This window comes from Pyrus communis, chromosome 14 (assembly GCF_963583255.1).
Source record: "Pyrus communis chromosome 14, drPyrComm1.1, whole genome shotgun sequence".
In the NCBI taxonomy this organism is placed as follows: Eukaryota; Viridiplantae; Streptophyta; class Magnoliopsida; order Rosales; family Rosaceae; genus Pyrus; species Pyrus communis.
In genome coordinates this window covers 427,464-455,253 of record NC_084816.1, presented here as the reverse complement: position 1 = coordinate 455,253, position 27,790 = coordinate 427,464, and the positions used below count along the sequence as shown (strand labels likewise).

The 27,790-nt window shown below is 37.2% G+C and overlaps 4 protein-coding genes and 1 long non-coding RNA gene across 6 annotated transcripts; 1 reads left to right on the top strand and 4 right to left on the bottom strand.

Annotated features, from left to right (window-relative positions):
* Nucleotides 1-186: 186 nt before the first annotated feature.
* LOC137716284 (phosphatidylinositol N-acetylglucosaminyltransferase subunit A-like) lies at nucleotides 187-2,843 on the bottom strand. Of its 2 annotated transcripts, none has more exons than XM_068455717.1 (4): nucleotides 2,531-2,843; nucleotides 2,086-2,254; nucleotides 1,551-1,641; nucleotides 187-1,456 (listed from the first exon to the last, which is right to left on the bottom strand). In XM_068455717.1, the coding sequence occupies exons 2-4, from the start codon at nucleotides 2,187-2,189 to the stop codon at nucleotides 1,355-1,357; spliced, it is 297 nt and encodes a 98-aa protein (XP_068311818.1). In that variant the 5' UTR covers nucleotides 2,190-2,254; nucleotides 2,531-2,843; the 3' UTR covers nucleotides 187-1,354. The 2 variants fall into 2 exon arrangements, with proteins under 2 accessions (XP_068311818.1, XP_068311819.1); XM_068455718.1 differs by having other exon boundaries at nucleotides 2,086-2,218.
* Nucleotides 2,844-6,319: 3,476 nt separating this feature from the next.
* LOC137716018 (uncharacterized) lies at nucleotides 6,320-12,232 on the top strand. The gene is made up of 4 exons (XR_011065624.1): nucleotides 6,320-6,464; nucleotides 6,735-6,790; nucleotides 10,039-10,216; nucleotides 12,102-12,232. It is a non-coding gene; the product is annotated as an uncharacterized lncRNA (long non-coding RNA).
* LOC137716017 (transcription repressor MYB5-like) lies at nucleotides 11,788-13,880 on the bottom strand. Its single transcript, XM_068455403.1, has 2 exons — nucleotides 13,093-13,880; nucleotides 11,788-12,893 (listed from the first exon to the last, which is right to left on the bottom strand). The coding sequence occupies exons 1-2, from the start codon at nucleotides 13,449-13,451 to the stop codon at nucleotides 12,131-12,133; spliced, it is 1,122 nt and encodes a 373-aa protein (XP_068311504.1). The 5' UTR covers nucleotides 13,452-13,880; the 3' UTR covers nucleotides 11,788-12,130.
* A 960-nt stretch (nucleotides 13,881-14,840) lies between these two features.
* Nucleotides 14,841-18,059, bottom strand: LOC137716214 (peptidyl-tRNA hydrolase, mitochondrial-like). The gene is made up of 8 exons (XM_068455633.1): nucleotides 17,481-18,059; nucleotides 17,286-17,370; nucleotides 17,134-17,201; nucleotides 16,795-16,845; nucleotides 16,635-16,708; nucleotides 16,119-16,177; nucleotides 15,957-16,033; nucleotides 14,841-15,511 (listed from the first exon to the last, which is right to left on the bottom strand). The coding sequence occupies exons 1-8, from the start codon at nucleotides 17,586-17,588 to the stop codon at nucleotides 15,380-15,382; spliced, it is 654 nt and encodes a 217-aa protein (XP_068311734.1). The 5' UTR covers nucleotides 17,589-18,059; the 3' UTR covers nucleotides 14,841-15,379.
* An 867-nt stretch (nucleotides 18,060-18,926) lies between these two features.
* LOC137715226 (uncharacterized) lies at nucleotides 18,927-26,990 on the bottom strand. The gene is made up of 20 exons (XM_068454472.1): nucleotides 25,595-26,990; nucleotides 25,054-25,257; nucleotides 24,408-24,512; nucleotides 24,229-24,294; nucleotides 23,983-24,147; nucleotides 23,479-23,553; nucleotides 23,239-23,393; nucleotides 22,710-22,845; nucleotides 22,562-22,631; nucleotides 22,330-22,457; nucleotides 22,184-22,240; nucleotides 21,262-21,447; nucleotides 21,078-21,170; nucleotides 20,790-20,875; nucleotides 20,638-20,704; nucleotides 20,483-20,549; nucleotides 20,268-20,404; nucleotides 19,961-20,052; nucleotides 19,768-19,834; nucleotides 18,927-19,482 (listed from the first exon to the last, which is right to left on the bottom strand). Exons 1-20 carry the CDS (start codon nucleotides 26,819-26,821, stop codon nucleotides 19,318-19,320), a joined length of 3,348 nt encoding a protein of 1,115 aa, XP_068310573.1. The 5' UTR covers nucleotides 26,822-26,990; the 3' UTR covers nucleotides 18,927-19,317.
* Nucleotides 26,991-27,790: the final 800 nt, after the last annotated feature.

Here is a 27,790-nt window from a genome sequence, read left to right as displayed (position 1 = left end):
ACGTTAAGCCTATAACACGTGAATTAGTAACATCATGTGACTGTGGTTTATAAATTTACAAGTGTGAATTAGGCCAATGGGAAAGGCAACGTTTCCGTCCCCTTACACGCAAGTTGAATCTCTCACCCTGTAAATTAGAGTAGCTTATCAAATGAAAAATATTCAGTTTGCAAGTTTTGTGCCATATAAACTTTCAAATTTAAAATTTCCACCAAAATTTGTTCGAAAGTTGTCATACAAGCGACAGACAATCATCTTTTATGTCTTGTATATTCAAAATCTGGAACAAAATTGATTACTTGCGGGATTAAACTGATGCTACCAACTGAAATCAACACAAAGAAGAACCAGGTCAATCCTACGTATCCCTACCAAAAAATAATAAAGAAAAAAAGGTCAATCTTGTATGCAGTCATCTCGAGCGTTGGTTTGCATTGTCCAGCGAGGTCCCTTCATCTTGATCATGGGATAGAACAAAATCGGGCACCTCTTCAATATCCTCTGCAGGCTGATGGACAATGAAGGGAAGGTCATTAAACATGGCAATCTTGTTAATCCGGAAATTCAAAGACATGCACAGAAACTTTACAAACTTCCATAGTTGCAACAGATGTCATAACAGTAAGTCAATGATCATAACCAAGCAAAAAATCTTTCCTGCCCAAGTTCCACACGAAAGGTATCTACAATAAAGAAATTAAGCAATTAGCAACCCTTGCCCCTAAGATGTTTCTGCATATCGACATAATTATGTAAGGACATGAAGCTCTAAATCCATCACCGCCTCCTGATCAAGTTTACTTCATCCAATTAAGGCAGCTTAAATAAAAATCACCGTCACATTTTACAACAACAAAGTACACAAACATTCCCTCTCCCCTCCATCTTGCGATCATTATAGGCTAATGGAACTAGAGATACAACATCCGGCATTCTAAATGCAAAAATAATCACCAGTGCATCCTTTTCACCCCAAAGCGGTGAGGAAAAACTCAAATTGATCACTGTGCTTTTACAGACATTGATGTGATGAAGAGAACAGACAATTCACACTCTATGCACAATGAATTTGTTCTAAGAACCAGACTTAGCCAAACATCTGTATGAGTACGCAATTTAGAAGAAAGCTCTGAAAAACACACCGTGAGAATCGTTGTAAAAGATTTTGATTTGAGCATTTCAAAGCACGGTCAAAAACAATTTATGTCCGTTTTGCCACACCATGCCAATTGTACAATGCCTTCATGTAGAAACAAACAAATAAACAAGGAAGCACATTTAACCACTGCATTAGTAGTCAACTTTGCCTAAAGATCACAATCAATGACAGTGTACTCACACGACTGTGCATTTCTTATGGGTCAATTCTAGGAAGTATAGATATTGCCTTCTCTATTGCTTGAACCATATCACTGGGATCTGGTTTTGCAAGTACAATCATGTCATCTGGAAGTACCTATGTCCAGAAATGACGTTAGCTAAAATCTCAAACAAGCCTAGATTCCACAAACACTATTCTACTAAGAGGTGGAAGATTTCACATATCATACCTCTGGGACGCCTCCTACATGTGGACTGACTGTTAATAATCCACAACTTGCAGCCTCTAAGATCGCTATGCAAAAAGCTTCTGTTAAAGAACTGCAATAATGGTAGAAATTGTATCAGGAAAAAATACAACAGAAGCAAGCATGCATGAGAACCGTACAATAAGTTGATTTCCCTATATGTTGGTACAAATTCCTGTAGTTGTGAACTTGTGATACTTTCCCCATAGTTTTAACAGTAAGCTAGTCAGAAAAAGAACCATGTAAAGATGTATATGCAAGCTATTGCAGCTCCTAATTTACTTATATTTCAAATTTTGTTAATAGTATCACCGCTTTGGTAGCACCACTGTTTAACTTCAGAGAATCTAATTCTTGCTGCTGTACTATTCCTATTAAAGAAAGAGAGAGCCAATTTGACCAGCAGTAAAGTCAACTACCAAAATCCAACATTAATTTTTTCACATAATTTGGTGTAGTTACAAAAGAAATTACACAAACTGTTCTCCAGTTCTTGAAAGAAGAGATTGACAAGCACCTGTTTAAGAATATATGGCCAAAAATTAGGACAGATCGTAATTTAGAGAGTTGCACAGCTCCTAGCATCTCAACTCGATCTTGAAGAGAATGTTTTTCCCTCATCTCTTCCAACCGCACACGTTTAGGTCCATCTCCTCCAACAATGAAACAAACCTTACCACATATTTCTGAATGCGATGATTGAGTGCTATTTAACTATGCCAATAATTACATCAATGATGCTATGCTTCAAACCACCCTCAACATTTTCGTTATAATAAAAGCATCCCCCTTAGGTTATGGCTTCATGCAACAAAATTATTTTACAGGAAATGCTGCCAAGTTATGCAAGCATAGAAATATTGATGTGCACACGGAAGTCCTTGTCAATATCAAAATTCATCAAACAGAAACGGATATTAGAAATGTAATATCTCATCTAATGCTATGTCAAAATAACTCACATTAGGGTATAAACGGCATACTTCTGGAATGACTTCAACAGGAAGATCTGCACCCTTTTCGGTAAACCAATCTACTTATAACGACAATTACAATTTCATGACTACTCAGTCGTTCTGGTGCAGGCTTGAACATAGCTGTGTCAACAGCAACAGGTATTACAAAGACCTTTTTCTGGTGGCAAACCTGACCTTAGCACTGTGTTTTCCTTGCTTGTATGAGAAACACAAATGGCCTGACTTACTTCTGCCAAAGTAAACTGCAATACCTTGTTCATGTGTATGCTTCCCGCATAAGCAAAACCATAGAGTGAATGATCAGTAAATACGACTTTGTACCCCATTGTGGGTGAGTGCATCAAAGCCTCATGGCAAAGAGTTGAGAAAGCTTGATGTCCGTGTACCAGTGATATTTTTTGTCGAATAACGATAGTCCTCGCTATTGGAAGTGTCCCATAAAAGGTGGGAAATGTATTCTGCATGAGAAATGGTACATAATACACTTTCAGACCACCTGTCATATATCTCACCCCAGAACGATTGTTGTAGGCATGAGTCATTACGACCACCTGAACACTCAAGCAATGAAAGTTCACCTAGTCAACAACTAATTAAACAAAGGAAGCTGACTTGTGTCATGAAAGAATTTCATTGATTTATAACTCAAAAGTTCACTTGGCAGCTAAACTGTTCCAATCACATTACACAATAACGCGTGAGTATCTACTAAATTATTGGGCACAACCCGCCTCCATCATTACTCTAAACAAAATGGAGGTCCATCTAATGCTCCCATAACCACGATGGGAGCTGCAACATTATGTAATGGAAATGCAACATGACAGCACTGTGAAGTAATAAATCAGCAGTTGAAATTCGAACTTCCACTTTTCTGCTAAATAACTAAAGACACAAAAACACATATACAGAACCCAGAAGGTGAAGGAGAATGTGTATACTGACTTTGTGACCAAGCTTGAGAAGGCATTGTGTGAGATAATAGATGTGATTCTCCACCCCACCAAAATTGGGATAGAAAAAATCAGAGACCATCAAAATTCTATGCCTTTTCCACTCGCCCATTTCTTCAATTCAATTTCCTGCAATTAATTGAACCAAAGAAATTCAATCTTTAGGAGGAAAAAAAGCACTACCGCTTGTTGTAAACAATTGACTTTTGTTATGATCCGAACCCAGATGAAATAATGGCAAACTACGTTGCAATAAAATCGAGAGTTCAATTATGTAAAAATCTGAGCTTTGATTTGGAGATTCGATTAGATTTTGTTGTAGCCAATGAGCTTAAAATTTGAAATGGGATTTGTGAGAGAGAACGAGATAGCCAAATTACTTGAAATTACAGGGCAGCTGGAAAAGGAAGCTGAAGGCTTTGGTGAATTTGATAAATCGCTTATCAAATTTGAAATCCCTAATTTGAGAAATTGGTATTGGGGGCGGAGAGAGAGAAACAGAGCGCGCGCATGCGCAAAGGGAAGCTCAATTTCTAGTTAAACAGCTTTTTTCTTTTTTTTTTGTTTTTTTTTTTTTTTTTGTTATGACATATTTTACTGAGAAATGTAAATCGTAAAATTATTTTCTTTACTACAAAAATAACAACAATCAAACTTTATTACACTAATTATGTTCGATATGAATTCTTGAACATCACTGTATTTTAAAATGTAAAATAATTTCTTATCATGTTGAATCCTTATAAAAAAATTAAAAAAAAATAAAAACCGACCTCAATCCAATATCTTAAATTTTCTAAGATATTCTTTAGTGAAAAAATTTTTATGATAATTTTTATTTTTGGGATGTAAAGTGACTTTAATCTTTTTCTCTCTCTCAACAGATGTTTATAGCTGTCAACTTGTATATTTTTTTATTCATATAAAATTCTCAATGTTTTGCCATATAACGTAGTACTGGGAATTATGTGATGAAGCGAAACTTTACAGTTGGCAGAGCAGGTTTATCCACTTGTGCATCTGAGAATTATTTACTTTTAATTTCTTTGAAATGAGTTTATATCTGAATAGCTACTTTATATAATTTAGAACATTTATTTTTTGTATTTGTGTGTTAATGTTCGGTTTTCCTTCTCGCAATATCACAATTTTTATTTTGGTGGGGGGCAATTAGTTGAGTAGGACTCACATAATCATAAGAATATTAATTTTTTTCATCAAAAATTGGTCTGCATGAGGAGAGATGTTTTAGTGTGACAGAAACAAGATTAGATCAACCAAGTGTTACAATATAAATAGTTGAAAATTTGAAAAAAATAAATTGTATCTTAACTCTTAATGCATCAGCTAGTGTTTTCGGCACACTAAAATATTCTCCCCGGTGGGAATTGTATGTTGAGCTGTAGAATGGTAGGTTCCATGTCCTTAAATTAGATGTTTGCCTTTTGAATAAAATAATAAAATTCTGACTGTAGGTTGTTAATTGGTGGTAATATGGAAGTACATTTGCATACAACAGTTTTTCATGGTGGTTCCATACTCTACTTTGTACAAAATTCTGTTTAAATCATCAACATTTCTTCTTTTTTTGAAACTTTTACATCATCCACTTAAGCATAAACATCTTTAATTAGTTGATCAGTTGTAAACCCGCAACAGCATTGTTCATAATCTCTCGACCTAATTTTTTTTTTTTTTTTCTTTTGTCAAATCTCAGCCTAGCTATTAGGCCCGAAAATCTTATATTGTAAAAGAATGAGACGACAATATACATCAAGCTAACACTTCTCCTCATGTCTAACTCCATTATGCATTTGGAAATCAAAACTTACATACACAACGGAACAAGTACAACCCCACCCTTCGTACAATAACTGAAACTATGTGGGGCACGGGAGTCGGAGGTTTCTAAACCTTACTAGAGCTCTAATACCTTGTTATATATAAACAACTGCTAAAATATGCTCATCCCTCCAACGTAGTACACAAAAATACTACAGTGGCCCAATAAGCAGATGTTAAGTTATATATAGTACCACAAAAAAAATGCAGATAGAGACTGAGAGCTGATAGGCAGTTGGAAGAAGGGAAGTAAGTATTTGGCAGCAAAGAATGAGATTGGAAAGTTTGGTCTGTCTAACAAACACTATGACCTTTTTTTTGGGTTAGAACGTTTGGTTGGGTTTTCCAATTTTATCAGAAAGATTCTCAGCCGGTTATTTTCTTATAAACAATACAAATCTACCGGTCAAATCCCAGATAAAACCTTCCAGCTATAAGCCTTAGGATGATCCTTCAATCACATCTGTTCATCGTATATCGTATGGTCGGAAATCATTGTAAATTTTTTTTATTTAAAATTAAATATAAATAATACTGATAAAAATTGACCGCACGATATACAATAAACGGATATAATTGGAGGATCTTCACAAAAAAGATCCGGATCCTCTCTCATAAGCCCCCATTGCACTGCCCCTAGGGAGGAAAAGGGATCATCTCTATATTCCTTCCTCCTAATCCACTAAATTCAGGGATTTAGGCCATTGAAATTTGATTTAACGGCTAAAATTATTATAACTTTTAAAATGAGTCCCTATTTATAATCGTTGGATCAAATTTCAACGATCCAGATCCCCGAACTTGGTGAATTAGAAAGAAGGTATATTGAGATGATCCCTTTCCTCTAGGGAGCTGCAGCTTTTGGCCACCAAGCACCTGACTGACACGTGTACTTTCCTATAAAAAACTGGGTGCGTGTAGAAAAATGATATATATTGCAAGAGCTTTCTACAACACGAAGTTTCTTTCACACAACTTTTTCCAGTTTCAACCCTTACTTTAAGTTACTGAGATTTCCATGACCCCGTTTGATCATTGCGCCAGTCTCATCGAGCAGTAATGCATTTGGCGAAAAGGACTCGAACGGCGGAGATGTACAGTTTTTCGCGGATGAATATGATTCAGTAAGTCCTGAAAAACTTTTGCTTCTTGTTTTCTGTTTTAATGGTGCTTTGCTTTCATCATTTTGTGATGATACTTGCCTTCTTCATGTTTGTGGATGTTAAGCGCTTTTTGGAGAAGTAGGTTGGTTTATGCATGTACATGGTAGCTTTTTATTCTTATCATCTTAGTTAATGAGCCTGCCCAAAAACGTTAATATCATGATTAAGTTAAATGGGGCTCATAGCAAATGCCTGTTTATATATGTTTTCTCTCTTTTCTCTGTTTTTCAGGTTTATATGTTTTTTTAGCGACGACAAAACTCTCACGACGCACTCCGTCTGTCTGTGTATGTTCCTTCTTCTTTCTTTTTTCACATTTTTGTGATTATTTTTATTTTTGAGATGTTTTCTTCAAATTATCATGTTGAGAAAATATTATGGCATGAAAAGGTGCAGCATTGTGCCCATCGGAGGCCATTTGAAATTATGAGAAAATACCCCCACCAGAAGACAAATTCTCAAAGCTTGTTTCGGAGCCTTTGACCCACCCCTGAAATATTATTTAATACAAAATCATATATACACTCTTTTTTTTGTTTCTTCATGAATTGGAAATGACTTGAATAAAGGTTTTAACCCTTTACTCGCAGAGTACCCCATGAAAAGAAAAAACCTTAAAATGTTTTGATCCATGTTAATCATGACAAAGAACTGCAATTTGCTAAGAAAATAAAATGACACACTGTTTTCTGTACAAGTCATATTAGGGATGAAAAAAAATCCAACATGATCTCAGACGGAGAAGTGAAAGTAAATTTGCTCACTCACTTGAATTACAAGTCTGTAACTTGACAACACTAAGATTATAATCATGAAACCGGGTTTTTTTCTTTCTTTCACACCCATTAGTTGACTATTCATATAAGATTAGATTGGTAGTTGATACGCTTGTATCAATACGCAAAAAATGTTCATGCACATGGACATCAATGGAGTGTTAGACATTTCATGAGGGAATAGATAGACAACCAAAGTTTTAGGAATGTGTTATTCATACATTTATTTTTACTTTCCATACATTCTTGTTAAATTTTAGTCATTCATCTTTTTAGTCTATTCGATCCGACGATCGAAAACTGAGAAAAATATGTAAGAAGTAAAAATAAGTATACAAATAGCACTATTCAAGTTTTAAATAGTCAAACAAGTTGCAGTAGAAGCAGCTACTGAATTGGCATGCAACAAGTCAACCATCTACCAATCGCAGAAGACTGGTAGTTTGATCTTTTGAGTGGAGGGTCGGATTATCAGATATATAAATATTTCGATATTCAGGTCAAACCACAACGGTCCTGAACAGTTAGGAGACAGCAACTAAGGTCAACTGTAAAGTGCGCTAGGTTAAATTTGTTATTTTTCCACCTTAAGTAGACAAAAACGCAAGTAATATAAGCTTTGGGCTAATGTTTAAAGGCCCATTTAGAATTCAATATAAGTTAAAATCAGGCCACATACCCAATACCAAGGTAGGTTTCTTTACTAGTTTGGACTGTGTTACCTACCACTTTGCTCGAGTTTCAGTTCTACCTGGTTAATTTATTGACATTATTTTTTTTTTCGGTCAAACAACTAATTTCATTAAAAATAAAACATATTGATAAAAAGCGGGACAAATTCAAATGCAATGCACAACACTAAAGTAAAATTGCAGCCAGTTATAAAAGTAAAATAAGAAAACAAGCTTCAAAAATGAGCACATAACAATGCCTATGCCGAAACCCTAGATCTGGAAACAAGAACCAGCCTCCTCCACCAAATTAGTGTCACCACCATCGTCAAGCCGCCACCAAAAAGAAGAACCTACAGGCATAAAGGATGAACGGAAAATGGGGTTGGGCAAGCCACTCGCACTTAAACCACTCCCATAATAATCCTACCAAATAGAGCAAAATGCACTTTAGTAGCCATACTAGTAGGTGGGCAGTGGCTCGCAACTAGGAACAACAATTTGGAAATAAAAATGCATGAAACTTGGATCAACGACAAGATTTGCCAACAATTGAGACAAAGCTGAAGAAAAATAAGACAAATTACCTCAAGGAAAATGAGACAATCTCGGAACAAAACTACCCGAAATCAAGGGCCAAATGAAAAGAAAAGGAAGAAGATAGAGTTAAGGAAGAAGAAGAAGGTTATTAGGGAAGAAGAGTTAAGGAAGAAGAAGAAGGTTATTAGGGAAGAAGGAGATGGGGTTGCCACCGATCCCACCCAAGAGGAAGGGCTCGGCGGCTGAAGCCGAGATGGGAGTTTGGAGGTTCTTGACTCTGGGAGAGGGGGAGCCGCGCTTTTTTTCTAGGCTGGGAGAGCTTTCTTCAAACATTATTATAGTTACTGAAAAGGTATCTAGTTTGTAGTAGAAATTAAACGCTTGCATGTGCCTCTAACAAAGTGATCAAATAGCCAAGATTGTGTTTGGGTGAGGGACTTTAATCCTAAGGAATTTAGATTTTTGTTTTTCGCAAACGATATTATCTACACTAAGGGAAAATGGGTGAGTTTAGTCTTCTAATGAGGTAGCAATAATGTGATTCAAACTCGCTTTTGGCAAGAATCAAACCAAAGACCTCTCACTTACAAGTGAAGAAAAATATCACTAGACTGTAATACTAAGTGACAGGAATTTAGGTTAAAAAAGGAAGAAACACACTAAAACATAGAATTAAAAATGTACTACATAATCATTTATAGAGACATATGTGTTCATAGTTCTCTTGTATTGCATTTGTAATACCCTTTGGCTAAATTTGGATAAGGTAGTTCCAAGTCATGGGATTAAAAGCCAAATTATAAAGAAAATGATAACAAAATGTTGGATATAATGCATTATATATAGAGCGATACAAATACATGTAAGAGAGATTGCAAATGACACATCCCCGCAAAGGGATTAGCTAATCTCTCCTATCATTTTGTAACCTTTTTCTTCATAATTTGGCTTTTAATCCTATAACTTGGAAATCCCTCGTCCAAATATAGCATTTATGTAACATTTTATAGTTTCATCTTTTTTTACTAATTTGGCCTCGATGCCCTGAGACTTCTAAGTCCCTCATCTAAACACAACCCAACTAATTTTATAGCTCATAGTTTAAGACATGAAGTTTGTGAGTCAACATATTTAGAGGAGGTGCTCGTGAAAATATTTAGGCCTTTTAATTATCAACAAAAAGAAAACTTTGAATATGAATTTGTTGTAATATTTATTGTACATCGGTCTATAAACAATATATGTTTCAAGAGGCGAAGATGTAAATCAAGACATTTAGGGTCTCGCAAAAGCAAGGCGTAAGCCTTGAGGTGTTGAGGAGTAAGCTTGTCGTGCCTTGTCCTGTTATGGTAAAATATACGATATGTCATAGAGGGAGAGAAGGTACAATAAGCCAACAGCCTGGTGTTGTGAGCCATCTTCCATCTTAGATAATTAGAACGAACGTGTTGATGTTATCCTACGGTCAGCATATGATTATCATGCATATATGCATCAAGGGCGTATACTCCATTGATTTCATTTTATTCTTCATGCATGGTTCTGCAGGAAGCTCACACGACGATATCGCATCAGAAATGTTGGGAAACTGATTGAAATTGCTCAACGAAATCTTGTTCCACAGATGATCAAGTGTACACACTCAATAATTATTTTTATCAGTTGAAACCAGATGATGTTATTTCATGCTCTGCCATTCTGAGAAAGTGACTTTCATCCTTGACACGTATGTATGCATATTGCATGATGGCTTAATTAAATAGCTTCTTGATTCATTGGTGCTTACGTGGAATTAACATAAGTACTACCTACTGTTTCTATCTAAACAGAAACAGTGGTTTAATTAACCCCAGATTTTTCGTAGTATAAGTGTATAACTAGATTGAGTTTAAAATTATATATAAGGTTAGAACTTCATTCCCTTAATGGAATTAATGTCTTCTAAGGTATTATGTATAGGTTTAAGTACTTCTGATCAAATTAAACAGTTATATATTCACATTATATATACAGAAAGCAAGAATACGTGCTCACTACTAAAGTTTGCACCAAAACATATTTCTAACTAATACCATGCATTGATCTTTCATATATAAGAACTTAATTATCTTTCTTTCTCTTTCTCTAGTTCCTTTCAACGTTAATTTACATCAGTAGTTGTGTCTATAACCTTGATGTTGTTGCCATATCCTCTATGTTGTTGCCATATCCTCTTTCTGTTTATGTTTTGGAGCTATCGTATATATATGTAGGGAGATAATAAACACTACTATATATGTTTCGTGTTTTTGTCATTGTCTCAAATGTTTTTGATGATTTAGTAAGGAAACACGGTATAAAAAAAGACCCGTTTTTTAAATTTAATTATATGAGAATCAAGAACAAGAAAATTCAAAGTTAGAAATATTTAAAAAAATGAATACATTCTGAATGTGATATTTTAATTTCTATAATGATTATAGCCTTATTTCATGCACGCAATATCATTGTGTTGTAACGTATTTTGGAATCATATATATCATATCGACCATTATTTACTTATTTTGCATACTTACCCTCAATGATCAATTTGTTTAAAGTGTGGTTGTAGAACTAGTCTTTTATCACTCAGATGCATTATATGCTAGATGTAATAAGATTTTAGAAAGATGTCAAATATTTACCACGTTTATGCACTAAATGAATACAGATATACTAAACGGATTAGTACAAGATTTATTTGGGATTTAAGCAAAGAAGATTTATATGTTCATGTCATCTATATATGTGTATCTGATTGTCATATACACTTCATGATCCACGGATCCTAGCTAGCTAGTAGATTTTGAATATTGAAGCATATTAGTCTGGATATATCTGACTGACACTATATATGAGATATACAAACATCAAAGAATACATTAAGTGCCAATATTAATCATAAATGTAAAGTAAAAGCTTCACCATGTTAAGAACTTCTGGGATAATTTGCACCTTCTTCTGCGTTGAATTCACATATCGATCCCCCTCCATGAACTTGAATTTGCATGCGTTGAAGATCACACTTTAGAAAGAATGAACGGATATATAATCTCCTTCCATGAAGATCAACTTTAATTGAGCATCTGACATTATATTTTTGTATACAAAGTGTTTACATTATAATTTCGATGCTCTTCGGTGCATTGTCATCAGGGTTACAAACCCCTATACATACATACATACATACATACATACATATACATATATGTATATGTATGTATGTATGTATGTATGTATGCATGCAAAATGAGAAATGTGGCAGAGATATAAAACATGAAATTGATTCACACATAAATTACCCTCTATATATTTATAAATATAGATTAATTAACATTGATCAAATGTTTGTTTTACAATACCGGTAACATATATATAGATAACATTACAAACATGATCGACCATACAGTGATATACGCCCCCATTCGTAGTGCCAAAATGATCGATGCTGAAGTAGTCGAATAATTAAGAATAGAGATACCGCTTACCCACAAAATCACATTTCATATGATATTTCAAACCCTACCTAGGACTAATTTCCACATATAAATTAACTAATTAAGCAACTGCATTGCTTGTTTCAACATGCGCAGTGTGATTGATCAATCAAACAGGTGGCTAGCTACTGCTCCGTTTGATCAGTAACCCTCTGGTGATCATTTTGGATGAAAGCAGAAGACATGAGCACAGCAGAGTCCCAGCTAAATGTTGACGGCGTCATAGTACTAGCACTAGTCATAGAAATCAAAGGAACGTGGTCGGAACCAGCACCAGCTGCGTGTGTACTAACATTCCCATTGTGCAGTACCTGTTGTTGCAATTGGTGTTGTACAGCAAATGGATCCTCGTTGATCAACGAATTCAGAAACGAAGAGAAGACGTCGTCCGCACAACAGTTGATGTCCTCGTCCTCTTCATTTCCTCCTCCCCCAAGTAGTACTCCAGCGTGGCTGTTGTTGTTGGTCCTTAAACTCAAAGTGCCCATTGCTGCGGCCGAAGAAGAAGCATCGGGATTGTTAATGGACGTGATCAAGTTTGCACAGCTATGGACTATAGTACCCAGATCATGATCAATTGCGATGTTTCCATCATTACCGTTGATACTGGGATCCGCTCCTTGATGGACAAGACGATCAGAAGGAGGAGGACTAGGATTAGGGTTTGAGAACCGGGTATTGGCCTTGAAAGAAGCAGCAGCAGCAACTGATTTATTTGTGTTGTCCACATCAGCATCGGCAGCAGCAGAGTGATGATCTGGATTGAGAGGCTTGTGGGTTCTGGGATCTATGCCTTGGCTTATCAGCTTCTTGCTCAGGTGTGTGTTCCAGTAGTTCTTTATCTCATTGTCCGTACGACCTGGAATCCTCCCAGCTATCAAAGACCACCTACAGACAAATAATACACACATCCAAAATAGTAATTAAACCCTAATTCAAAATAATATATATGAACAGTGAAACCCTAACCCTAAAAATTTAATGAAATGATGATAAATTTGTAGAGTGGACATATGGATAAGATAATGTTGTCGAGGAAAATTGATAATGCGTATATAAATGTATGTATGTATGTATGTAGCTTTACCGATTGCCGAGGAGGCGATGGAGGCGGAGAATGAGATCTTCTTCATCGGGGGCGATCTGGCCGCGCTTAACGGAAGGGCGGAGGTAGTTCATCCAGCGGAGGCGACAGCTTTTTCCGCAGCGGAGCAACCCAGCCTGCTTAGGGAGGGTCCGCCACCGTCCTTCACCTTCTTTCTTGATGTAATTGGCCAGCAGCTCGTCCTCTTCGGGAGTCCACGGCCCCCTCTTCAAACCCACCTTTACGCAACACGGCGTCTTACTCCCTCCGGCAATCCCCGCCTTACTCGACGACGGCGATGCTGTTGTCATCGTAGCACTTGCTGCTGCTGTTGCTTTCGACGACGACGGGGGGTTCCTCATTGTAAAGCTTTTTCAGTGTTGTTTTTCTTCTTCTTCTGAGTAGGAGTGGATCGAATGCGAAGACAAATGGAGATTTTGATATCTTGACAACCTGATCTTGTTTTTCTTTCTTTTTTTGTTTGTGTTTAAGTAGATATAGTTTTGTACCTTCACCTAGTTTGGTATTGAGGAGGATGGGAGATGAGATCGAGAGATAAAAGATGGGGAGCCGAGACACAGCTATAATAATATTGTGATAGGCAGCTGAATATACTCCCACGCGCCTATCTATTGCTTTAACACCACTTGCTTTACCAGAGCTATATTTTCTCTACTGGAATTTAGGGGCAGCTGGTTAATTCCATCTTACTCGTGTCAATGTGATAATTTCTTATTAAATGACATTACGAATCCGACTAAGTGATGCCTTATAAAAAAAATTGCATCAATTTAGTGCACTCACAATGTTTTTCCTTACTTAAAATTTCAGTATGGAGTTCTCCCATTGTGGCTATGTACATCTATATTAATTAGATACACTTGATGTATATCTCTTAGTTATTAGTAGCTTTTAAGCATTTATATGATGATTTTTATTGATTTATTTTATAATACTGTATTTTTTTTTTATTTATTATTATTAAGAGGAGTGGAAGGGTTTGAAAATATTATAATAATTTTTTTTTTAAATAAAGTTTCAAACCCAAGACGCTTTGAAGCACTATATCCACTAAAATATTAGACGGTGTGTATATAATTCTATATTTTTTAACCTCCAATATAAATCGAGTGCATGAATTAGGGCTGGTTTGGTATTGCTGTGCTTTGAAAAAAAGTTGATTCTGCTGTGCTGTGAGAATGAGCATCTGTGAAATAAAGTAGTAGAGTGTTTGGTAAACTTTTTTGTAAAAATGCTTTTGAAAAAAAAAAGCAGTATTATAGTGTTTGGTAAACTTTTATGTAAAACAGATGTGAAAAAAAATCGATTTTTCAAAGTTAGGTTTTGCAGCTTCTTGTTTTTGGCTTTTTTTAACCCAAAACTGTGAAAAAAAAGCTAAAGCTGAATGTTTACCAAACACAAAAACAGCTCCCAGCTTTTTTCAAAATCACCTCAATACTAAACCAGGCCTTAATCATCTTAACTACTCAGAGTTAGAAACCTACAACCTCTACTCTGTTTTAACTTTATTTTTTCATGTTCCTTTCAATTACGCTTTGCGTATGGGAGAGTATCAGTCTAACCTTTACCCGAATGCGCGTGGGACTGGCGGAGTTTGAATCATAAAGTGCAGCAGAAATGACAGCACAGGATGGCCGCAGACGGGACCCGCAGAGCACTGAGCCTTTATTTTCTTTTCTTTTCTATATTATTTTTCAGACAACCTTACAAATACAACTACAACCAGCGGCAGCCACTCCCCAGTCTCCGCTTTATTCAACGAGTTGACCGAAAGACGAGTCTTCATGAAACGAAAATATTATTTTTTTATGGTCGAAAGATCGTTCGAATCGTGAAAACAACTTCAATGCAAATAAAACTGCATACAATGGGCATTTATGATAAAATTATGCACTGGGTGCCCACCGGATCCCAACCCCCAGTCATGAGACATTGAGACTTCCGACTGCCTACTCCCCGGCAAAACTTCGAGAAATGATGAGTCTGAGGTCGTTTATCGCTCTACCTTCATTGATGAAATTTAAAGCTGATGGGTGATGGGTCACATTTATAGCACAAAAGACGATCTCAAAACAAAGATAATCCTTGAGCCGTGATTGTTGGAACCCTACTCGATGACATGGGTTGTCAACAATGCAACGCCCGTAGGTCCTCTTGATTTTAGATTCAACGACCGGTCGAGTTTCCATATATTCTGACAATCACGACCCAAGTGTTATCCCAAAAAACAAAAACCCATTTACTCATTTACAGACGCTGCTGTGTAAATTCATGTTGGCAAGGTTTCTACTCTTAGATGCTTGTATTTCTGCTCTGAATTGAAGCGTCTCGCACTTTCTGCGAAGCCTTTAGAAAGCACGACCTTCAATATATTAACTCCCTCTTGCAAAGCAGCATCAATCTAGATCAAACAGGCACATCATCATTATCCCTCCAAGTAATTACTAGACTTACATTAGGATATAAGGAATGATAACATAAACCAAACGAAGATTAGACATCAAATTGTTAAGCAGAAAACGAGTCCAATTACATAAAATGCAGGATTCGATAATACTTGGCCAAATTTAAAATGAATGCAATCCATATGGAATGAATGGATCTTACAAAGATCAGATTTCATAAAGTTTTCTAAACAGCTAGGTCTACCTCTTTAATTAACGTCTTATCCACAGTTGAATCAGTAAATAACAAGCAAACAAATGGTAGTATAATCCTTCAAAATATACTTTTTATAAATTCTAAGTATCTGGTAATTGTTGTAATGCAATAGAAGAAACAAACTAAGAATATGGATGTGTCAAGAAATGTTGTTTGAGACAAATACACAACCAAAATATACTTACTCGTCCTTGAGCTGTGGCATTAAATTTTTGCAGCAAGAATGCTTTCGGATCCATTTGACCAGGAGGCCTTCCGATACCTTACAAGAAATTCAACAAACTTTCTAGCACTTGGAAGTGATAATAAAATTAACATAACTATGAAATTTGGACATTCAAACTCACCGATTCTTAGTCGAGGAAATTCTCTGTTCCCTCGAAAGTGATAGATCACACTCTTCAACCTGAATAACAAAAAAAAAAAAAAAAAAATCAGTGATAAGTACCGGATTCCACATATTTTCCCTAAGTTTGAGTGTGGGAGATGGCAAAATTGAAAGGCCTTTCAAGAGATAGAGGAAAATTAATACATTTTCAGTAAATATATGAGTGCTTAATGGTTGATGATCCTGAAAAAGGCAAGCTTGACCAGAAGAATTCTGGTAACACCACATAATAATGGTCTTGACTCTTCATGGTAGTAGTGATGTTCTACTAATACCAAAAAGCCATCTTAATATGCAGCTATATAATTAGCTCACCAATTATTGTGAACTCAGCAATTCAGGCTACGTAACTATAACCATGGTAAACATAAATGTCCAGGTGGGTTCTAACATTTAGGCAAGACATTTTTCATCATTGCTTAATCATATAGAAGCATATTTGCTTAAAACCCGAAAGTAATAAATTTGATCATACCCATTGTGGCATAAGTGACCTCCATTTGGGTGAAGACGAAGTACTCCACATGGTAAGGTCATGTCGTCATGAAACTGCAGCCAAGAATAAAAGGAAAACCATAAAGATACGTACAGATGCTATAAGTACAAAAAAGCTTAAAATTAGAAGAAGAAAGTACCACTAGCACACGATTGAGAGGTAGCTTATAATAAGCAGCAAGAGGCCCCATCTGTTTAACAAAGAGAAACGCGAGGTTAAACCATTCACTGATATCTCTTTTACTAACATTAGTTACATAAGCAGTAGGATTAATAGCTCTAAGTCTCTAACATACAAAAGTGAAGCAGGTAAAATCACGAAGGAATTGCAAATGGGTTTGGAAGTGTGCTAGAAGGAATGAAATGTACGGAACAAATATCATTTCGGTAGGCTAGATCAATGAATAACCTTTTTGCAAATAGAAGTACAATATCATAATTCCATCAGATTGTGAAAAGGAAGTATATCAGCCACTTACAGATTCACCACTCAAATTCATGTAAGTTTGAGGCTTTGCAAGAAAAACCGGAACTCCACCCACAAAACCTACAATACCAAACTTCCATGAACTTCACAAACAAACATAAAAAATGACAACAAACAAAGTAACATATGCAAAGATTCACATGCCTTGCCCAAAGATGGCTTTGCAATGGACCGTGTTCATTTCAATGCCTTGTGAATTAGCGAAAGCATCAATCATCTCAAACCCCGTCTGCTTCAAACCAAAAGAAGGTAATCTGAAACTTGTTATTAAAACAAAAAACAAGAAATACAAAACATTGTCAAATCAGGGTATCTAGAATGCATTATAGTGTAGGGTACATTGTGTCTAGTTCCTTTGTACTTATCGCCGGGATTGCCCAAACCTACAAATAGCCATGGCCGTGGAGCAGCCGTGCAAAAGTAACGCCTACTTAACCAATTAAGCATCTTCTCCCTTGTCCTCAGCGCCTCCCACTAAGCCTCAGCACCATAATTCGTCGAAAAATGAAGTCGAAACTCGAAAGCCCCCAACCCACCTGCCACTCACAACTTTTCACAAACAGCTAGAGTGCATTCAAAATGTAAATAGCGAGTGATCTTCCGCGCTGTCTGAAACTTGTAATTCGATGACGGAGTGTGAGATTACTAAAGTGACTGCAAAGCCAAAGACAAGTTTGAGATTATTAACTTGCCTCACATAACCAGTGAGAAGAGTGAGAGAGTGAGACAGAAAGGGCGGGTTTTGGTCTGGCTTTGGCTTTGGACGCTTTAGATGCTCTGACAAGCAACCACGCGGTGCTGCAAAAGTCACGGTTGCCGTGCTGATTCTGCTCAAGGCCCAAGCGCACTCGTTTTCTTGGGACCTTCTGTTTATACCGAAGATGAATCTTCCCACCCAAAACAACAATAACAATAAAGTTTCCCCACTAGGTGGTGCCAATCCTATACTTTCTCATGTGTCCACGTATCCATATCAAAACATTCTCATCTTCGACACAATAATTTTTTGCATGTGTTATTTTTTGACCTACCAAAATTTCTTGCTATAAAACATTGATGATCTTATTGACGTCCTATATAACTTTTTTCTTAAGCTTTACAACACACCAAACAAACTCAATGCACTCTTCCAACTTGCATTGCTAACCTTATTGTCGTTCTTAAAAGAAAATTATTCTTGAATTTTCATCCAACTTGCCACAAATCTTTCAAGGTTTACTCATCTTTACACACTTCAAATTTATAGGTTTACAAATTGTTCGGTATACGAAAGGACCTAACTTCCTTCATAATGTTCAGTTAACCAATAACTCATTTAGATGTGTTTTTAAAATAGCTGAAAGCACTTTTAGAGAAAATATTTTTGGGTTCCAAAAGCATTTTAAGTAATTTTTGCAAGAAACACCAGTTATAGGCTTCTTCCATAAAACACTTTTAAGTGCTTTTCCAAAAGCATTTCTAGGATTTACTTTCATTTTTACTAAAGATTGGTTCCAAAAATATTTTTACCAAAAACACTTTCAGTTATTTTAAAAACACATCCAAACGAGCTACAAGTCTAGTCTAACTTTGTTCGTGATCCCAATTTTCAAGTAATGACATTGAATGTACGCCTTAAATTATAACCCGATACTCCTGGACATTTATTTGTACGAATTTGAACAGAAACGGCCCAAACACTCTTTCCACGGTCGCTTGAAGCGATTACGCGTGAACGTAATGAAAAGACGAAAAATGTGAGAGATGCCGAAGCTCAATCCAACACAACACGAGCATCTACAGTCGTATAAACCATAAAGCCAATTTATTGCCTTTTGGGATCAAAATTTCAAACAGAATGAAAGAATCAACCACTAGCAACAGACTCCCACAACATAAAATGTAGACATAGAATACACCAAACATGCAAACGAGACCAAAACTGGTACACAAATTTGTCGACCAACAACCCTCACGAACCACAGCCACCCACAAAAAGAGCCCCCACAATTGACACTTGCATATACCCCATCTTTACCAAAAGGAGTAGACAATCAAATCACAATGATGACACCCACACTTTGCAAAACCAACCGCCGGGAACCATCTCAAGGAAAAGAATTGGTGACACAAATTACCACACAAGACAGATCTGTGTATCCGAAAGCAGAAATATGCACAATCCAAGCCACGATACTTATGAGGAGAGGATAGATTGCAGTGCAAGCTGTTGCTGAGGTTGCAAGGAGGACCATGTTGAGGCCAATGTAGCTGGCGGCAAAGTCTGCTGAAGCTGCCTTAATAGATTAATCATTCTGCTTACAGTTTGTTCTGTTGCTAAATCCTTACCCGCGCATAGAACCTACGAGAGAACAATCATACCCTTCAAAGTAAATATACTCGCACTCTTGAATATGTATTACAAACAAAATCAGCAAGGGGCAATATCATCGTGAAAAAAGTTTACAGCTATCAGCAAGACCAGTACAACAAAGCAAATTAGGCAATTGAATGTAGATAATACTTGTACTTTTATCAGTTAATGAGATATGTGTCATTGAGGAAAAGAGAATATCACATATCATGATTTTCTAAGTGTGTAAAATACTTGGTGTAAAAGTGCTAAATCATTTTATGGATCACAAACCTCAGCAAACACGGCAACAATTTTAGGAAGACACTGATTGTTGAGACCCAAAAGTTCTCTGTCAGACCTGCAGATGGATTACAAAGGTGCACCTCTATAAATTTCATCGGTCATGGTGTTCTAAACATTAATTGCATGAAAAGGCGAAAAGTAACAGGATTAGGCACAAAGTAAAAGACAGACAAAGCTCTACCTTTCCACCATAGAACAAAGTTGGTCATGAACTACTTTGGCTTCAATCAAGTCACCTTTAATTGGTAAACAGTTCAACCATGCAGGAATTACCTGCCAAATGACAGAAAGTTGACAAACCATAAAGCGAAGAAATAAAAAATTTGCAGCCAATAAAAGAAATATGTCAATAAATCTTGAATAAAAGTTACAACAAAGCATTAGTGTTGTGCTACAAAAAAAATTCAGGAAACACTGTATAGTGCACACACTGCATACAGTGGCAACAGAACAAATGAATTTCAGATGTCACAACAAAAATAAAGTACCTGAGCTGCATCAATACTGTCACGATGAAATTGGCATATTTTTCCTAAAGCAGAAACAGCATTATCATATGCCATCACATTTTCAGCTTGCAGGGCATTAGGATGCTGAATCACAGCATTTAGCCTCGAAAGAGCCTCTGGATAAAGCCATCAGAAAGTGTTACAATAAGCAATCAGAAATATTCCAACTATGTAAAACATACAAGCAGACTCACCGCCAACAAGAGGTTTAATTACAATTCCGCCAAACTCTGAACAGACACCAAGTCCATATAGAGCTGCCTGAAAAGGAAAGAAAAACAAAAAGAATCACATAAAACTTACGGAAAAAAGTACCCTTACACATTAAAATAGATTGGTGAGATCAGACCTGTCGAACATCAGGGTTATCGTCATTACAGGCCTCCAATAGAAAAGGAAGAAATGTGTCATAATATCTGATCCAACAACATCAGAACAAAAGATGAGTTCACAACAATATGACTTAGTTCAGCCCAAACATTTCTAATAGAACAAACTTACTTTAAAGCTGCTTCACGGCACTGCTCCGCAACATCATCAAAGATGCATATTGCGATCCTTCTCTCTTCAGGTGTTTTATCCTTGGCCTGTTGGTTTGGACCCACTATTATAATTTAAACAAAGAAACTAACTCGAAAATAAAGATCGGCACAATAGAACATAAATAATAAGATTTTCAAATGAACATTCTGGTTCCTCAAAATGACAATCAGAGGGAATGATACTAAGCAAATATAAACAAATAAGTTGAAATCTTAAAGCGGGAAGCTCCCTTGAGATGAAACTCACCCACATAGGTGTTAGATACGATGATAGCTCATCAAAGAAAGGTAAGAAAGAGGCTTTAAATGTTTTAATCAGAGTTCCTAAGATTTCCCCCACCTGGAATGAGAAAAAGGTGTTAAAGAAAATCATGAAAACATCAACAATAGTATTGATGGGCTACTTAAAGATTGTATTTGAGAAAACTTACTTGATCAAAAACTTCTTCCTCTTGTTCATTTTCCTCTTTAATTAGCTCTTTTTCCTCATCGTCAAAGTCTTCTGCTTTGGTCCTTTCTGCTCTCTCTCTTTTTCTACTTGAACTGGCAGTGATCACCTGCTTTATCTCCTCTACAATGGATCTGACCTGGTTTTCATCTAAAAGTGGTCCAGATATCTGAAACAAAAGATGCAGAGAATGCATGAATGGTGTCTTATTCAAGCAATGATAAAGATGGAAATGCCAAAATAAAGTTATTGAATTTCGAACTAAGCAAAGTATGAATAAACTCAAATAGAACTTTTTTTAGACAGTAGAGTAGCAACTACATAACAATTAGTATTATGGTGCAGTAACTGTCTTCAATTCAAAGTTTAAAAATAATTAAGATATAATGATAAACTATTATTCTTATAGTTACTGCAGTTTTTTCTTCTGCAAACAGTTGAAATAAAAAGCAGAAAAACAGGGTAACTCGAGTATCCAATAGCATCCAGTATCAAATTGCATTCAAGATACATAGACTACTGGTGCCCAGCAAGATATGAGGCAACATTTATCCCGAGTTTCCCACAATTGCGGGAATTCGCTGGTTTCATCCCGGATCTTCCGAGGATTGGGTACCTCTCCGAGAGACCAGTAAAGCTCACCCGATAGGGCGACTCTTGCTGGACGGTACCAAAGCATAAGCTCTAGCTTACCAACCATTCCCATGGGAGAGACACCGTACACTCTAAGGAGGCAGGCTCGATCCCAGGTCAGAAGCGTAAAGCACTTTGGTGCGCCGCGCAAGGCACCCAAATCGGGTTTAGCAATTCCCATCACCACAAAGCTGAACTTGTGCAGAATAAGTACCACAAGTTAAACCAGGTCTCGAAGGAAATTTAATAAATTTCTTCAAAATATGGCATACCTGTAAACATTCATTTAGTGCATCCAAAATACTTGCACATATTTCTGTATCAGGTTCCTGCACACAAATTGCACTCTCATACTTCAGAGAAACATCATATCATTACACCCTGATCGAGGAGGCTTAATTGACAAATAATAAACAACCTTGTGTAATGCTTCCACCAGAGCTGGAACAATGTAGTCAGACAACTGCTTTATATAGGTTTCATTACGACCTTGAGCTTGCCCCTTCTCTATGGCTAATTTTGCAGAAAGCAGCAGCTCCGGCATCGCTACAGACAAAAAATAGATCTTTCTTTATCAAACCTCCAACTACTTCTTTATCAGAAGGGGAAAACCCAAATAAAAACGTTTAATATCAAAATTAAAAAAATACCTGAAACAGCTGCCTTCCTAACTTCATCATGAAAATAAAATTTAAGAAGTGGAACCAAAGTTGGGGCAACCTGCACAAACATTACATTTTTAAGTACCATTCATAGGAAGCCAGGTAAGAAAAATAATTACGATACACTATGACAGACCTGATCAATCCAAGGAAAGAATCCTTCTTTCAACTCGTCAGCATAGCAACAAAGCATATTGCAAGCAGTAGATTTTTCCTCCAGGACACTAGTCTTGATTCCAATCCTCTTATCCCCAAGAGTAATTGTTTCAATACTGCAACGGAAAAGCAACATTAAGAGAAACAGCTACTAAAGAGCAGCATAATAACCCTACTGCGACATGTAAATATCTTCTGCATTCAATTACACTAACTACAACTTGCAATCTTTAAATTGCTAAATTGGTACATTACGCAGATAATCGTCCAAAGGTTCAAGAAGAGAAACATCATTTATGGATGTCAAAGCCATTATGTTTATCCATTTTGCGGCATGTAGATAATGGTGTAATGTGGTAAAAATGAATATGAACCAACAATAAATCCAGATGCATTTATAACAACCTTTAGGAAGGATAGCAAGAAATAGCTAATAATACCACATTCACATACATTATACATGGCTGTTGGTATTGAACTTGCATGAAAAAAATTGAAAAATATTCTACCTTTCATCATCAGAATCATCAATATCACTATTGTCATCAGCAGATGTAATGGTTACATCTGGCTTAAGTTGAGCAGAATGAAGCAAAGGAGGCATTACAACACTCATGTAGGGGAGGAAATCTTGTCCCAAGCACTTGCAGAGTCTTGCCCATGCCTACACCATTGTAGATCAATTCTTATGGAAAATACCAGGTTGAAAGTATAGTAATGTTTGTGCAATTTAAGAAATAAGAACATACTTGTAGCATGTAACTTGTCGTTGGATCATCTGCCTCCATTCCAGATCCTTGTAAAGCCATCAGCACTTCCATGACCTTCAAGAATAATGGTACGATCAGTTTACGAGTCTATATAATTAGCTAAGTTAAAAGTTCAAACACACAACACAAGAAATTGTCAGCATATTCCAAACAGGTTTCTTATCTTAGATTAAGTAAAATGGTAGCAGAACTTTAACAGCTTGAAGATTCAATTTATCATTCCCATAACATAAAAGAGCTTAAAAATATAAAACTGTAGAGTGCACAAGAAAAAGGAAAAGTTACAATTCCAATGAAATTAAATTTCTATTGGGACGTGAGGGGGAGGTTACGAAATAAATTAAAAAAACAAAGCTTCAAAGCATCCAGACTGTTCCACCCATTCCATAACCAGTGGTATGCAAGATAATTATTTCAATACAAACTCAAAAACAAGGATGCTCTGATACAGTGAAAAATGGATACAAAGATATAATGTCTTACCTGCTTCGCATCATCCCTAAACTTATCCTTTCCAACAGCCATTCCAACCAAGCTAATGCACTCCATGGATTTGGCACGAAGCATGCGGTTAGACTTATCAGTTGCATTCACCAAGATAGCTTTCAGGTAAGGTATAACTGCGTCATAGTATTTTTGGAAATGCTCCTACAAATCCCATTACCATCAAACTTAATCATCTATTAAAAAACATTAAACAAGAGGTAATACATTAAATAGAAACAATACCTGAGATGAATCTGCAACAGATGCCAAAGCAGTAAGGGCTCCCTCTTGCACCATTTGTTTCCCATTCTGCATGAGACATAAATATTTAGAAGCACGTAAACTAATACTAGTTCAACAAGATTATTATTATGCAAGTTTTTTTATTAGATGAATATGTTATTTTCTTTAGAAGCACATACCTGTAAAAGTACAAGCAATTTGCTCACTACCCCATCCAAATAAGGTGTCAAAATATCCGGAGTACAATTCTCACTGAAGTTGAGCAACGCTGAAGCAGCATGTGCCTGCAGATATCAAATTACAAAGAGGACGCAAATGAATAGATAATCAAGCACATGCAATAACATGGTCCAGATAATGAGCTAATAAAAAGGGCATGTCATATTATCATCCAGAGCAATCACCGCATATTACAAATTCAATACATAAAGCAACTCAAACTCACAAAACTAAAGCACATAACAAATTGTTTCCTACCGTGATAAATAGTGCTCACAAAACTAAAGCCTAATTTTTTTTTTTACTTCCAGCATAAATGACTCCTCAAGTAAACGTCAATCAAATGAACTATCTAATTAGATTATTGATTTAAGCAACTTCATACATACCATAATGCTCTACAGTTCACAACTCGTAAAGTATTAAGAAGAGAAACTGTCTCTCAATATTTGTCTTGTGGTGACAAGGTCAACATGAACCGTACCTTTTTTTGGTAAATAGTGTTAGTTATAGTAGGTTAAAGATGACACTAGCATGGCAAAAACCAAATCATTCACCAATTCAATTAATCAGAAAGAGAACCCAAAAACACAATCAGCAACTAACCTGAACGCGGGGATTCTGATAATCATCCATAGCTGCAGCCAATGCCGGGAGTACCCTTTGGTGATATTGAACTTGCAGATCTGGACCCAAATCTGTAGACAGTTGCCCAATTGCATTAATTGCTGCCCACCTTACACGAGGATGTGGATCTTGAAATGAGTTCAATACCATTGCCACCACTTGCTCCAAATTTTTTGTCATTACCTGAAACACCAAACAACAGATTAACAATAAGGTAAACAAAGACTCGGCGCTAATGGAAAACTCAGCGTAAAACTAAGCTCAGTGGCGTTCTAGGATCCATACAGCCGATCCCACTTAGTAGGATAAGGCTTTGTTGTTAAAAAAATTCGTTTAGATGTGTCAAGTGTGAATGTAACAATACCCATCAACAATCAAGGTGTACTTTTCGCAGATTCTACCACTTCAACAGAAAAACATCTGAAGTGTTTGGACAACAAAATATCCTATAATAGTGTAACAAACCAACATTTAGTTAACCTGGAAATACTACTCATGAATAATGAATAACAATTACTACCTTGCCACAACCCTCTGCAATTTGGGCGAGAGCAATCAATGCAGCATGGTGCTTCTGCCACTCAGGGGCAGCCAAATAAGCAGGCAACTGCTCGGATGCCACGGGAACAATGGTATTCCCACCCAGGGATATGGCAAGCCTATCCAAACACTCCTGCCCAACACTGTAATTACCAGTCTCACCCGCATCCTCATCTTCACTCTCCGCTGTATGCCATGAGGCTTCGTCCTCAATATCCAGAAGCATCCTCATCAAAATGGCAAACAATCGGCTTATAAACTGTGGTAATTTTCTCATCATCCCTGGAGCACGTTCCCTGGCCTCAGCAAGGGTGATTACGAACTCAATTGCCAAGTGCCGGGTAGCTTCTTCCAAGGTGTCAGCCTCGGCAATCTGTAACATTGCCCCGACAACCTCCACAATCTGCCGCCTGAGGAACCTGGGCTCGGTCCCTGCCAATTCAATCAACAATTCAAGAGCGTCCTGTGCTGTGGCCTCGTTCCCGTTGTTCAAAGACTCCATCAACGTCTTCATCATCGCCGGCAACAGGTCCTGAAACCTATCCCTTTCGGCAGAGCTTGTCAAACACTGGATGAAATTGATGACGGCGTTCAAAGCTGCGATTTTAACGTCAGGGTTCGGCGAGTTCCCCAGGCTATGCAAGAACACGGCGTGCAACTCCTTTATGTGCGGCACCATGGTGTCGCCGATGTACTGCGATAACTGAGCAAATATCAAAAACGCCGATTCCTGAAGCTTGGGCGAATCGGACGAGACGCATTGGAACATGAACGGCAAGAGCTCGGGCCAGCCGTTGTCGGGCAAGATTCCGGAGGCGAGCTCGGAAATTGTATCGCAGAGCTTCTTGGAGATAGATTTGTTGTCCGCCTGCTGAATACAGGTCAGGAGAATCGTTTTCAGCGAGGATTGGGTTGTCGGATTCAATCGGGGCCAGAGGTACGAGTCGTCGCGAGTGAGCTGCTTGCGGAGGAGAATGGCAGACATTGCTCGGGCCTCGGCAGCGGGAGAGAACTGGAGGAGGTGAGCGAGTTTGAGGCAGAGGGAGTCAGGATCGGTCTGCTTGCAGAGATTGAAGAGGAGCTCGGCCTGGGAGCGCTGCTCATTGGCGGAGGACATTAGGTGGGAGATTAGGGTTTGGAAAGGGGCCGGGTCGGACCCGAGAATCGTCGCCAGTTGAGCTTGCTGTAGCTGAGTCGACTCGGCCATTGCTGCAGCGAAGTCGAGAGTTGCAGGTAGGGTTTTTGAGACTTTGGCTGTGGATGATGAGGAAGGTGGCGGGCTATCTCTCTTTCTCTCTCCTCTCACTCTTTCTCTCACTTAGACTTTTTCGAATTTAGGGTTTTTTGGGGTGTCGACTGCGGAGATAGGGAACGGTGCGTTGCGTTAAAAGTATGAGTGGGAGTAGATGAGTGGGGCTCCCTTGTTAGGCAAGAGACCGTTCATTTTGTAGATTATACAAGTGCTAGTTGATAGTTAGATTCTTTGTTTAAATATTTATTTTTAACCGTTATTGTTATTTAGTATTACGATGATCGTTTGTAAGTGATTACCGTCAAAAATGAACTTAAACCATATTATCATGTCTTACCTATTATAAGAGCAACTCCACCCCTATCCACTTTGCGCCAGCACTCAACCCATTTATCCACTTAATTGAACAGTAATAGACCCAATGAACAGTAATAGGTCAAAGCATCTCCACCCCAAAAAAAATGTGTTGGCACCTAGTCTAAAAATGCGCTGGCACAAACGATCTCCACCCCTACAAAATGCGCTGGCACCCAGTCCATTTAAAATATTAAATAAATTTTTTATAAAATAATAATAAAAAAAATAGTTTTAATTTCGGATAGGATTTTTAACCAATCTCGTCACGCCACGTGTCATTATCCGAACGTACTATTTTTTGAATAGATTTCCGCTAAGATTTTCAACCAATCCCGACAACCCACGTGTCACTTCCTGTTTACAATAATTTAGGCAAGATTTCGATAAGATTTTTAACCAATCTCGTCACGCCACGTGTCATTATCCGAACGTACTATTTTTTGAATAGATTTCCGCTAAGATTTTCAACCAATCACATAGTGCCACGTGGCATTGTCCAGAACCTCATCTTCTTTTTTTTTTGTCCATATAAACCCTACATCCCTACATCCATCCTCACACTAAACT

Excerpts from the sequence above, each read along its gene's own strand:
- LOC137716284 (XM_068455717.1), bottom strand. The coding sequence starts at position 2,189 with ATGAGGGAAAAACATTCTCTTCAAGATCGAGTTGAGATGCTAGGAGCT. Across the intron at positions 1,642-2,085 it reads GGCCATATATTCTTAAACAG|TTCTTTAACAGAAGCTTTTT; the intron begins GTGCTTGTCAAT and ends CCATTATTGCAG. Across the intron at positions 1,457-1,550 it reads ATGTAGGAGGCGTCCCAGAG|GTACTTCCAGATGACATGAT; the intron begins GTATGATATGTG and ends TTCTGGACATAG.
- LOC137716214 (XM_068455633.1), bottom strand. The coding sequence starts at position 17,588 with ATGCTTAATTGGTTAAGTAGGCGTTACTTTTGCACGGCTGCTCCACGG. Across the intron at positions 17,371-17,480 it reads ACAAAGGAACTAGACACAAT|ACGGGGTTTGAGATGATTGA; the intron begins GTACCCTACACT and ends GGTTTGAAGCAG. Across the intron at positions 16,034-16,118 it reads ATTTCCTCGACTAAGAATCG|GTATCGGAAGGCCTCCTGGT; the intron begins GTGAGTTTGAAT and ends ATTTCTTGTAAG.
- LOC137716017 (XM_068455403.1), bottom strand. The coding sequence starts at position 13,451 with ATGAGGAACCCCCCGTCGTCGTCGAAAGCAACAGCAGCAGCAAGTGCT. Across the intron at positions 12,894-13,092 it reads CATCGCCTCCTCGGCAATCG|GTGGTCTTTGATAGCTGGGA; the intron begins GTAAAGCTACAT and ends ATTTGTCTGTAG.
- LOC137715226 (XM_068454472.1), bottom strand. The coding sequence starts at position 26,821 with ATGGCCGAGTCGACTCAGCTACAGCAAGCTCAACTGGCGACGATTCTC. Across the intron at positions 22,458-22,561 it reads TAGGAAGGCAGCTGTTTCAG|CGATGCCGGAGCTGCTGCTT; the intron begins GTATTTTTTTAA and ends TTTTGTCTGTAG. Across the intron at positions 20,876-21,077 it reads CGTATCTAACACCTATGTGG|GCCAAGGATAAAACACCTGA; the intron begins GTGAGTTTCATC and ends CCAAACCAACAG.